Below are 13,001 nucleotides of genomic sequence, written 5' to 3'. Positions count from 1 at the left end.
TCAAAATTAATCAGAATGCCGTGTTTCAACTAGTGGGCTTGCTGGGGAATTCTTGAAAAAAAATATGTTTGGGTTGACTTCCGCTTTAAGGAGTAATAACGAATGAATGTATAATTTTCATGAAAAAAAAAAAAAATCTAACTTCATATTGACTAAAGAATGAAGCACCGCTGATTTAGAAACTATTTATTTATTTATTTATTTATTTAAATCTCCCTCTTCTACTGGTATTTTTTTTTTGTTATAATTATCTATTTTAAATTGTATTTTAGTGCATCTAAGCGCGCGGTCATTATTTTACGCAATGTGTATTTGATTTGGTTAGCCACGCCTCCCTGCCTTTGACGCGGCGGGCGGTGCTTAAGTGCGTCGCCGTAGTTTGAGCAGTTGCGGGCGGCTTAGAAGCTGTCACCGGCAGCGCGGGGCTGCCACGGTCGGCGAATCTCACCATCATCTTACCTCGAGCAGTCGTTGTAGTGGCGTGTAGTGCCGTTTAGTCCCTAATCTTGGAGCCGGGGATGTTTTCGTTTTGTAGCTGATAAAGCCGAGTACTGGAACACAGTCGAGCCAGCCCGAGACTATGTCCGGAGCCGGTGGAGCAGCTGCGGGGAAAAGTTTACCACAAGTCGGGCTGCGGTCCCATCGACGCTAATATGGTAAACGTGCTGATATTGTTCTAAAGACGTTGATACCTAAATGAATCGCACTCTTTAGCAAAACGTAATATTTGATTACAGTTGCACTTTATGCCACAAATTGTATTTCTATTCATTTGCATGCCACGTTAATGAAAACAAATCAGGTAACTCGTCACCTACTTGGCACAAGCGATTCTGCTATGAATAATATAATAGGAGTTGTGTGGCATGTCATGAAATATAAACAATCTTGATCTGTGACACAATGCTAAGCAACACTTTAGGTTAACCACAAACATCTGTCACCTGCTCTTGAAAACGCCACCACTTACCGTGCCAGACTTCATTGACAAAATGACATTTTTTTTTTCTTTCGAGGGTGACTAATGTACACACATTGTAAGCTATGTCAGCCGCAAACGAGCCACACGTCACGCTTTTTGGGGTGTTTTATCTTGGGCGCATATAACGCCGATTTGTGATTTCTCCTAAATACTAAATGGCACGCCTTTGTTTTTAAGTGGTTCTAATGTAGTTTTTCTCGAAAGGAGCTACTTTAAAAACAGTCATATTGTAAATGGAGTTTGGCGGAGATTAATCACGTTTCGTAGGTTGAATGTTTTGCTGCTTGCTTGCAAATGTAATCATGAACTCGACTTGCAGTCATGGCGGTTGTTTGTGTAGTAAGTATGTAGGCATAGCAGAACAGGTTTGTCCACTGCTCACGTTATGATTCAAATAGTTTCTTTGTTGAAAATAGTAAATAGTGGCTGATGTTGTTTTCCTTCACTTTGATGTTGTGCATTGTTGACATACACGCCGCAGCTCATGCTGACCTGTGTTATCAAGCTCGAGTGGGCCTCTATTTAAAGGTCATTAGATTAACCCAGAGATGAGAGTTCGCAAGCGGAACATCGTCCAAGTCTTTGGTTTCAACTGCAAAGACCTTCCTGGATTCGTTCCTCCGGGAGCGTTCAGGTGATACAATTGCCGCTGTCATGCTCGTACACGTTTGCTCCAGACGGGGTGACGGGTTTCCGTGTCGACGAGTCCCGGAGATGCGATTGAAACGCTCCATCACACTCTGACTACTTGATTACATTTCGGAGGCCAGAGGTTCTTTTTGACATTTGGACAAAACGTCCAATTATGGAGGCTCTGTTTAGAATCATCCACTCGTTCCTACTCCCTATCCACTTCAAAGGTTGGACTATGAAATCTAATTCACAAAAATGTGTGTGGGGACTAGTAAATTGCGAACACAATCAGAACACAAAAAAAAGTTGAATTCTGTCCATTGTAAGATGCATACTGAGGGCACTCCAAAATGGCCAACTATTTCCTCTATATCGGGCACTGCGAAGTGGCTAGGGAGTGATTCCCAACCTAGCTGGAGACTTTTAGCTGTGGTGTCTGTGTCCCATGATGCATCACTCATTGTGGACGTGTGATAAGAAGCTTCCTTTCGAGGAAATGGATTTGCTCGACTGTGTTTGTCTTGCTATCTGGACATCAATATGGACGGCCTTTTAATGCCTGTTTGCTCTCGTTTGTGTGTTTACATAATCGTAATAATCCCTGCGTTTGTGTTGTGGAAGTCTTTAATTGTGTTTGCTATTCCTGACTGGTTTGCCTCCAGGCATCATGCTGTACATTTTTGTGATTTTCCTCATGGGTGTCCTATTTATATTTTGCCCTTCGAACCAGTTTTCTTTTTTGGCATTCCTGTCAAAATAAGGGCATGACTCATTTTTAGGTGGCAAGATTGTGACACATCAAATCTGATTGCTAAGCACGATCGCAGCAAGTCAGCATGAGAATAAGATAGCGACAAATGTTTGCTATCTTACTTTCAAAATGACTGCAAAACAATGTAAGCGGGGGCAGTCGGATATGACGTCGGCTAGCTCGGTGCGCTATATATTAGCCTATATATTAGCATTAAGAGGAGCTGCTGCGCATGTCAACCAGAAATGAATGAAACAATTTTAAGTGATCATTAAGCATATATGATCATGCTCATCTAAAAACAGGTACACATCTATTTCAAAATATTTTTTTTTTATCTCAACTCATTCACTGCTAGACCTTTTCAGACCCACTTTTACTCTAAGGTTTGAAAAAAATTGAAAAAAATTAGTGCTGTCAAGCGATTAAATTTTTAAAAACGAATTAATCTAAAATTGTTCTGCAATCGATCGCGATTAATCGTATTTTTCAACCACAATTTTTTACGAAGCTTGGAACCGATATTTACTTGAGTAAAATCTTAAATTAACGTGGGAAAAAAAATAAAAGTATATTTCGATTCAAAGACGGTTCTAATAGCTTTCTTTGATCCTTGATTACGATTCTTTTCTTAGAAAAGAGAACAGTTGAACGATACACCAAAGACGTACAACTAATATGGTATTTGAATTTGACTTTGCAAAGTGCGCAAATTATTTTGGATTTCCCCAATGAGCCGTCATGCAACCTTTTAAAGCAAAATTATGTGAAAGTCCGTCTTTGCGACAGTCACTCTCCTTTAAATTTGGCTGCAAAGTGAGCAGAGGTCAGCCGCTGCAGGAAGTAAATAAAACTGAGTTAACAGAGTTCATTTTTTTTTTGTGCGTTATAAAATTCAAATTAATCTCCATAGTTAATGCTTTAACTTTGACAGCCCTAAAAAATATATATATATAAATAGGTTCCTGGGATTGAATGGCTGGACTGTGAAAAGACAAATAAAAACGTCAATTGCAGCGAATGAGTTAATGTCAATATTTTACAAAACATTTTTGTGTAGGAAGTCTGCTAAATGTTTGAAAGCGGCTTTAATAGATGCTGCGAGGGATCTTAAATGTGGTCTTGAAGCGTCTTAAGAAGCGTGTAATGCTTTTGACTGACATCGCACTTTGCGGTTTTAGCCATTGAGAGCCAAGAAAAAGGGCAGGGGGAGAGATTGCGACTAATGGCCTCACTGCTGGCTCTTTTCATTCATCTCTGTTGTCACGGCAACCGGCCCAATGTTTTTTCCGGGGGCTGGCGGCGGACGGACGCCACTCTCGCTTCGCGCGCGTCGTCGGCCGCCGTGCGGCGACGTCGAAGGGACGCGGGTTCGGTGGCGACGGATTAGCGAGCTAATGTGGGCTAATCCCGCCGCCGATAGACACACACCAACGGCAGCCATGTCGGGTGTGTGAGTAACATGCTGTGGATTAAGACAGGCGCAAATACTCTGCCCGTTAAAGTGATACATACACACACACACATTAGTCATACACACACACACCTGATCTAGCGGCAGTGTGAGAAGCACGTCTTTAGTTTGATTTCAAAATGGCCTCCGTGGGGATGATAAAAATGTCACAAATGGAATCAGAAAAACAAATTATAAACGCCTCCCTCAAATAAATGACACCTTTTTCCCCAATGAGGAAAAAAAACAGGCATTCATTTAATTTATGGCGCCACTTGCACGATATGTTTGGATTTCGTTTTAAGGCCTGCTAGCTTCATGCTAGCTTCATTCATAGACGAATAGCTAACGAATCGCACCTGTGTAGGAGTGCTTTAAGTAATGGTTATTTGAACGCAAACAATTGAGCAACACATGTAGACAGACGATAACAATAATCACATGTATAGATTCTTTATCCTCTGCAGAAAAATGATTCAAATGACTGCTGCTTACAGACTCACTTTAGGGTAGTTGTGAAATTCGTCTTTGTTTGCGTCTGATCTATTTGGACAAAAGTAATGCTTTGCTCCTAACTTGTGGCTTTTATAAGCAATTATAAAACATTTTCGATGGGTATTGGGACACGTACAAGAGGCCAAAAGTGAAGAAAATGGGGATTTTTTTTTTTTTTTTTGCGACCTTGGAGTGTATTTTGCTCTCACTCTTAAAAGCACGGCTTGACTTTATGCATTAGGAAGAGGAAGCGTTTGTGATTTACATTTTTTTTATGGCGTCTTGGTCTTCTTCCCAGAGTCTCGGAATTCCAGTAATCTGAGACGCATTGTTCTCCATAAAACATCCCCGACCGACACTTTGACGCCACTTTCATTCTTTTCGTCGTCCAAAAGCGTCACCTGGCCTCCTCAGCATTTCAGACCCCTTTTTTTTTTAAAAAAAAAAAAAAAAAAAAAAAAAAAAGAAAGAAAGCAAGGGTTGCTGGGTAATCTTTTTGAGATTAAACTGTCGGGATTACAAGAGTAGAGAAGAGGGATTACGTTTTTTTTTTTTTTTTTTTTTTTGCATTATTTGGTTTTTAAATCCCGTGCTGCGCGTCGGAGTGTATGAAGCGCGTTGAACGGAAAACGACAGTTTAAGATGTTTTAATTGCGCGCATCTTTTATGTTGTCACTGTTATATTAGCCAGCTGCGTGTTGCCAACCTTTGATTGATTTTTAACTCGATAACCAGCCGCAATTGTTGCTGGTTTCACACCTATTGATTCCCCGCAGCAAACTGGTGGCGTGCAGCATGACACATACTATTTGATGGCCGCACGTGTTATGACTTATTTCTACTCTGCGTTCAAATGCACATGGGGGATCCTGATTTCTTCTGCAGCCCGTTTAGGCATGACACTAGTCAAGTCTTAAATATTTTGCACCCCTTGCCACACATTGCGTCACGTTTCATTTCACCTGTATTGATAATATTTTCATTTTTGCAAAATGTGTATTTTTACTTCCTGTTTTGATTTTTTTTTTTTTCTTCTGCAGCCCATTTAGGCAGCAAGCAAGACGAGTCTTAATTCTTTCCACCCCTTGACACACATACTGTGTTAAATGATTAATTTTCACACTTCTGACACTTAATGGTAATGTATAGCATTACATCTGCAGAATATGAACCTTATTTCCTGTTTTTAATTACTTCTGCAGCCCGTTTAGCCAGCAAACAAGGTGAGTCTAGTTATGTAATCCACTTTGACACAAATACTGTGTTAAAATGATTGCATTTCATACTTATTAGCTATGCCGTTTTACTTCTTGTTTAGACCTCTGTGCAGCCCGTTTAGGCATGACACTAGTCAAGTCTTTACTTTTCTGCACCCCTTACCACACATTGCGTTAGATTGATTTCATTTTACCTGTCTTGATAATATTTAGCTTCATTTTTGTAAAATTTATATTTTTACTTCCTGTTTTGATTTTTTTTTTTTTCCCCTGCAGCCCGTTTAGGCATGAAGCGAGCGGAGTCTTAATTCTTTGCACACATACTATGTTAAATGATTAATTTTCACACTTTTGACGCTTAATGGTAATATTTAGCATTCTATTTGCAGAACTTTTACTTCCTGTTTTTAATTACTTCTGCAGCCCGTTTAGCCAGCGAACAAGGTGAGTCCAGTTATGCAATCCACCTTGTCACAAATACTGTTAAAATGATCGCATTTCATACTTATTAGCTTTGCAGAACATGCCGTTTTACTTCTCGTTTAGACCTCCGCAGCCCGTTTAGGCGTCAGACAACTTGAATCTTATTTACATACCTCTTTACGCACAAACAACGTTAACTCGATTGAACTTCACACATTTGACTCGTGCTAATAATCTGCAACATAAATAAATGGATGAATGAACAACGACGCATGACGTTTCACATGCCCGTCGCTGTTTTCATACCCGTCACTATTGTGCTGCCGTGTCCTTAATATTTTGGTAAAAACGTTAGTTTGACGCTTTTGATAACGTTTTTTTTTTTTTTTTCTCGGTGTACTTTGCCTCCCTTGGTTCAAGGCCATTGTAATCAAAGCACTAAAAGTGATTGTGTGTGCGTGTGTGTTTGACCCACAACCCGCAGGATGTTCCTCTCTGAAGCTCCTGCGGCCTCCGACTCATTTTGCATTTCACCTTAATCTGTCCTTTTCCTTTTCCCTAATGAACTTTAACTGTGTTTCCAACTCTGTGTGCGTGCGTGTGTGAGAGCGTGCTCCGAATCTAAATGCGGCCTTAATTTAGACGTCGATGTCCACACTCATTTAGCAGAACGGCGTCTTCTATCTGTCCTCTTCTTTTTGGCACCCGAGTTGGATGTTTTTTGGGTTTTTTTTCTGCCGCTTAGCGAAGTGAGCCAGCTGAGCTGTGTCGCTTATTCCGCCGCCGCGTTAACAACCGAGCTCGCTTGATTAAAAGTGCCATTAGCGCCTGTGGAGAGCCATCAAAACGCGCGCGCGCACACACACGTTGGTTACGTACACTGCTTTAAGTGTAGATTATGTGGAAATGAAGGCGTTGTAACAGAGCGCCGGAGGTTATCTGTGCGACACATTAGCCCCGTTTTTATCCGTGTAACAGCATACACTTTCGGAGGGTCCTTGGCAAAAAGCGCAGTGTGATGGATTAAAGCCTGCACAAGTCCCCGTGTTAAAATATTTGTCCCGAGAGCAGTGCGATAAGAGGACGAGAGGGGTCAACTAATGCGGTGAACTGACTTTTACGTTGTAAAGCAGCACCTTGATATTATGAGGAAGTGTGGAGTGCGAAAAAGACGGCGTCGGTCCATAATATAAAAAGAGATTTTTTTTTTTCCATTTCAGCCCTCTCATCCATTTTAAACTCATTAAAGCACCTGTAAACTCACTTTTAATTGAAGACGATTGCATAGCATGACTTTTGGAAAATGCGAAGAAGGGTCAAGCTGTTTTTGTTACTCCCAAGTCAAGTTGACTGTGAAACTGTCCCTTTTTAAATAAAAGAGAGTTCAACATTTTATATTTAAACACCCAAATATTCAAACGCTATATTTTTATTGATAAAAGCCCACTAGCTGAATGCTAACATATAATGGGAATCACCACAGACAGGCTAGCTGAAATTAGCATAAGTGTCATGCTATTTATAAACATTCTGTAAAAATGCTGGTTTAAAAATCTGTTTAAAAATTCCACGTCGCGTGTGTCCAGGCGGAGCGTAGCGGCTGCGATGTCCTCAGCATCCCGGTGCCCATGCGGCGCGGCGGCTCCGAGTCCAACCTGGACGTGGTGGACGGCGTGGGCCTGGACTTCAACAAGGGGGCGCTGGGCATCGACAGCCTGCAGCAGAAGATCCTCAAGGTCAGCGGCGCACCTAACCGAATGAAAAAAGCTGTACGGGTTAAAATCGCGCCACCTTATATCGCTCAAAAGCCGTACCCGTTATAAGATAAGTGTCTAATGATACTGTAGGCGTATAGAAATGCATCTGGGCCCGGATTCCGCCCTTTGAGGACCACTGATATTTGGCATCGGGTTTCAGAATGTTGACACGTCTTGTGTCCCGGTCGTCACGGAAACTGTCCCGGTGCTTTAGGTGACGGAGCAGATCAAGGTGGAGCAGACGGCGCGGGACCAGAACGTGGCGGAGTACCTGAAGCTGGTCAACAATGCCGACAAGCAGCAGGTGGGGTAAAAAAAAAAAAATGGAGATATTTCAAAGGTGGACATTTTCCAGCGTATCCTGCGATGGAAATTTACCGGAAACGTGCCGCTGGTTTGCCGCCTTAGATGGTGCGCATCCGCCAGGTGTTTGAGAAGAAGAACCAGAAGTCGGCACACTCCATCGCCAGGCTGCAGAGGAAGCTGGAGCAGTACCACCGCCGCGCCAGGGACAGCGAAGCCAACGGCAAGCACGGCCACAAGGACGGCGGCCGGGACTCGGGGGGGCACGGCAAGGACGGCAGCCTGCGCGACGTCAGCGCCTCGGGGCGCCACCCCACGTTGGACAAGGTCAAGACCGTCGGGCCGGGAGTGTCGCTCTCGCCGCCGTTCTTCTTCAACAAGTCGCGCGGCTTCGCCAACCTCATCCGGAACAAGTACGGCAGCGCCGACAACATCGCGCACCTCAAGAGCATGGACGCCGGCTCGGGGCTGCGGGGCGAGGGCGGCGGCCGCGGCCTGAGCGGCAGCGCGACCATCGTGGCCAAGGCCGAGAAGTACCACAGCGACGACGAGTGCTCCACCGGCACCTCGGCCTCCGCCGACTCCAACGGCAACCCGGCCGGCGGCTCGGCGGCCGGCTCGGGCGGCGCCAGCAGGCCCGACGGCGGCGGCCGGCTGGCCGAGGTCCTGGAGATGGTCCGAGACATCCGCGAGGCGCAGACGCAGCTGGGGGACGACATCGAGGCGCTCAACACGCAGTTTAAACGTGACTACGGATACTTCACTCAGGTGCTGCAGGAGGAGCGCTACAGGTGAGCCAGAAGCTAAGCAGAGCTGCAGTGTTGTTGGATGCAAGGTCATACAGTATTGCCCACTTTTCCCAAACGGCAAAAATCGGAAAGTAATGATCTGAAAGTAATTGACGCCCCCTCTTAACTCATTCCCTGCCATTGACGTATTTATCCGTCTTTTCACAGTGCCAGGAACTCATTCATATTTTTTTCCAATTTTTCCAAACGTTAGGGTGAAAGAGGGTCTGAAAATGTCTGGCAGTGAATGAGTTAAAACGATTCACCCCGCAGTCGAGGGATTCGTCTCACAGTACTGGCCCCCCTCATAACTGCCCTGCTGAGAGTTGTCATTCTTGATTTTTGGTCTTGCTTGCACCGAATCCCGGTGAATTCTGTTTCCGTGCGTTTTGGGCGTCAGGTACGAGCGCCTGGAGGACCAGCTGAACGACCTGACGGAGCTCCACCAGCACGAGACCGGCAACCTGAAGCAGGAGCTGGCTAGCATCGAGGAGAAGGTGGCCTACCAGGCCTACGAGAGGGCCAGGGACATCCAGGTAACCAGTGCCGAAAAATGCCGTTTACTACGGCGATGAGGTAAAATATATTTGCCCGTTCAGGAGGTGCTGGAGTCGTGCCAGACGCGGGTGTCCAAGCTGGAGCTTCAGCAGCAGCAGCAGCAGCAAACGGTGCAGCTGGAGAACGCCGACGCCAAGGTGCTGCTGGGCAAGTGCATCAACATCATGCTGGCCTTCGCCACCGTCATCCTGGTGTGCGTGTCCACGGCGGCCAAGTTCGCCGCCCCGCTCCTGCGCAGCCGCCTCCACCTGGCGCTCACCTGCGTGGGCGTGTCCCTGCTGGCGCTGCTGTGGAAGAACTGGGAGCATTTGCAGTGCGCCCTGGAGCGGCTGCTGCTGCCGCACTGAGGCCGACGCCCCCTCGGAAAAAGCTGGGGATAGTTCGGGTGACCTTTCAGGATGAACCTCAACATGTACATTTTCTTTTTTTTTTTTAAATATTAAGTAAAGTGTCCTCTCCTATCGATCTACTGAATCCAATTTAAATTTGACCATCAACAGTGGTCCCTGTCCCTGCTTCCTAAAATTACAATCTATCATGAAATATAATAATTGGAATCCTCAAAAAGTTTTTTTTTTTTTTTCATATTCGTCTTACTCTACATTAGCACCTCAAAAGAATTTTTCACAGAAAGTTAAAGTTGTGTATTATCAGACAAAAAAGTCTAGAGTAATTTTAAGTCACTACAAGCAAGTGGCCTCGTGTTTAATATTGTAAACCACTGTAACATTAAAAAAAAAAAAAAAGAACTTCACTTGGGAAGTCAACCCAAACATTTTTTTTTCAAGAATATGTTCTATGCAAGCCCAATAGTTGAAACAAGGCATTCTGATAAATATTGCATTTGTGGAATAAGAGTTAACCCACCCATTTTTAGCCATCCCCGGGGGCGGCCATTTTGTCACTTGTCATGGAAGTGACAAAATGGCCGCCCCCTGACATGGCTAAAAACGGGTGGATTTTGCTGCTTAACTCATATTCCACAAACGCAATATTAATCAGAATGTCTTGTTTCAACTGGTGGCCTTGCATAGAACATATTCTTGAAAAAAATGTGTTTGGGTTGATTTCCGTTTTAAACAACCGTCCAATAAGATGTTACGCATGTTAAATAAAAATTTTACCTAAATAAATGTTTAAAAACAAAACGTTCTGAAATATTAAATGCAAATGTATTGCAACTCTTTTCACAAATGTACTGTACTGGATTAAAAAAAAAAAAAATTAAAGCCACTACTGTATGACCTTATGCAGTTTTATACTTTTAATTCAGTAATTCTTTTGCGTACCACCAGAGGGAGCCTGCGTGCCACACATTGAGAATCACTGCAAGTTGTGCAAAAAGTACTGAAACGTTTAACAGTTTACATTAGGTCAAATTAGGATCAGATGTAAACTTTGTCAATTTTAGGTTCATCCTGAAATTTCACCACATGGTTGACTATCCTGAACTTTTTGTGAGTTCTGTCGTGTATTTGTGTGTCGCCATGGAGACATCCAGACGAGGAGTTTACACATAGTCTTTTACACCAGCACTTGTTTGCGGTCACGTGCCGGGACGGAACAAAATTCCAGAAAAGCTGCTGACGGACGCCAACGGCGCCGTCCACGAAGACGCTGCAGACTGAGCTGGTCACAACGCTGCCTTCGGAAAAGACCAATTCCGCACGCCACTGCCCCCCAGCTTTTTTTGTGGGGAAATAAAGAGACCATTTTGTGCATCTTGGTTAGTGCTTCACGACCTTCATTGAGTCAGGGCACATTTAAAAGTAAATATATATTGCCCACCACCAAACAAAAAATGTCATTAGTGGTGCCTTAAGATACAAGTTTGATTTGTAACTCAAATCACTCATCTTAAATCATTTTCCCTATTGAATTCCATCCATCTGTTCAAAAATCTAAGTGTTCTTTTAATAGGGAAAACAGCACTCTATCAAAAAAAAAAACAACCGAGAGTAAATTTTAAATCAGGCCACTCGTATCTCAAGGCACGATGCTAATGTCACAAATTGAAATTGATTATGTACCGTCTGCCATCTTGTGGAAGGACTTGGAATTGTTTGAAAAGGTATGTCGCTGGTGTAGATCGATGAACAAAGAGACATTCTCCAGAGAGGTTCACTATTGTTTTGTGTACTTTTCTCACCTATTTAGCATAGAAATGAATACTTTGTGACATTTTGGGGAATGGGCTCAACGTTTGCAACGTTATTTTCATGGCATCGGGTAACTGCTATGATATGATGCGATGCATTTATTTTCTGTATAATCCTCCAAATGATGCATCATCCATTTCTATATTTCTCGTATGCTAGTATGTGGTGTTGATTATGATTTCCTAAATGGTCAAAATGGTCCTCAATCACTTGTACTGTTGTTTTGTCTCATTTGACACCTTTTGGAGTGTTTTGTGAAATGTTCTCATTGCGGGTAAAAGCAAAATAACAAAAAAAAAGAGCATTCTGATGAACTGCCTTTTATGTTTTGTGCTGCGTTCACGCACAGGTCGGACCGTTCCCAATTGTCACACGTGTTCTGAATAATTCCTTCGTTTTTTTTTGTTTTTTTTTCCACTCTTGACTTGAAGACTGTACAATCCCCAAAGGAGCGACTCAGAGGAGGAGGTTTGCTGTGAAATGGTGGCGCTTCGGCAATCCCAAGTGGCCTTCACCACTTAAAAACATGAGTGGCAACGTCTTGTGGTTTTTAGTGTGACCTGAATAATGGAGCTGGACTGTAGCGCTTGCACCAGATATCACTGTGAAGATACAAAAATGGCGCCTTGTTTGTGTCCCTTTTAAAACACAAATATGTGGATATTTAAGAAGGCATTCCCAAACTGTCACAAAGTCTGTCTTTGTTGGGATTCCACAGCATGTCTTTTTAAATATATATATATGAGAAAAAATTCTTTAAAAAATGTCCTCGATGTATTTTTGGTAAAGTCAATTGAAATACAATGACAACGCATGCCCTTTAAACGCAAACATGATCTTCGAATGGTAAAGAGAGCAAATAGTTTTGATGCATCATCCATCATTGATGGGGCTGGCCTCACATGCATTATTCACTCGATGTTCTGCCGCTTTTTTTCTCCCATCTGACTGCTGTTTTTTTTTTTTTTTTTTTTTGCCATGTTTTCATCTCTACAAGACAAGTCCTGCTCATGAGCACGACTGCCTCCTGGAGGACAGACGAAGAAACTGAGATTTCTTCCTTGCTGTATTAACACGACATCAACATGCTGCTGTTGAAATGAAAGAAGGGATGACGATGACATGTATACAATTGAAAATAAACTGAAAAATCACAACTGCCAGATGTGATCTTGACACCTGGTAACGCACCTTCTGCATTTCATGCTCGCATGAAGAAATGTTATTCAAATGAGAGGCGGGTCCTTGGGGGTGAACTATTCGCTGCACTGACATGTCGATCAACCAATAGGCGAATAGCTCAACCCAAGACACACGTACACTCATTTGAATAACATTTCCTTCTGCATTGCATTACCAAAACTGCCAAAATCAAAAATAAATAAGCCAATCCCAGAGACAAACATTTACAATCACACCTAGGGGCAATTCAAACTAACCAATTAACCTACCATGCATATTTTTGGAACGTGGGAGGAAGCT

General features: G+C 43.2%; 1 protein-coding gene across 1 annotated transcript; it reads left to right on the top strand.

Moving 5' to 3' along the window:
- The first annotated feature begins 374 nt into the window (after positions 1 to 374).
- LOC147126804 (transmembrane and coiled-coil domain protein 3-like) lies at positions 375 to 10,171 on the top strand. Its single transcript, XM_086022900.1, has 6 exons — positions 375 to 656; positions 7,541 to 7,690; positions 7,926 to 8,015; positions 8,120 to 8,805; positions 9,203 to 9,338; positions 9,402 to 10,171. The coding sequence occupies exons 1-6, from the start codon at positions 654 to 656 to the stop codon at positions 9,705 to 9,707; spliced, it is 1,371 nt and encodes a 456-aa protein (XP_085879026.1). The 5' UTR covers positions 375 to 653; the 3' UTR covers positions 9,708 to 10,171.
- Positions 10,172 to 13,001: the final 2,830 nt, after the last annotated feature.

The sequence above is a fragment of the Filicampus tigris genome, chromosome 22 (assembly GCF_054856515.1).
Source record: "Filicampus tigris isolate MCC_2025a chromosome 22, RoL_Ftig_1.0, whole genome shotgun sequence".
Taxonomy (NCBI): domain Eukaryota; kingdom Metazoa; phylum Chordata; class Actinopteri; order Syngnathiformes; family Syngnathidae; genus Filicampus; species Filicampus tigris.
The sequence above is the reverse complement of the archived record's forward strand: the minus strand, read 5'-3'. Positions and strand labels throughout refer to the sequence as shown.

Excerpts from the sequence above, each read along its gene's own strand:
- LOC147126804 (XM_086022900.1), top strand. Across the intron at positions 8,016-8,119 it reads ACAATGCCGACAAGCAGCAG|ATGGTGCGCATCCGCCAGGT; the intron begins GTGGGGTAAAAA and ends TTGCCGCCTTAG. Across the intron at positions 8,806-9,202 it reads CTGCAGGAGGAGCGCTACAG|GTACGAGCGCCTGGAGGACC; the intron begins GTGAGCCAGAAG and ends TTTGGGCGTCAG.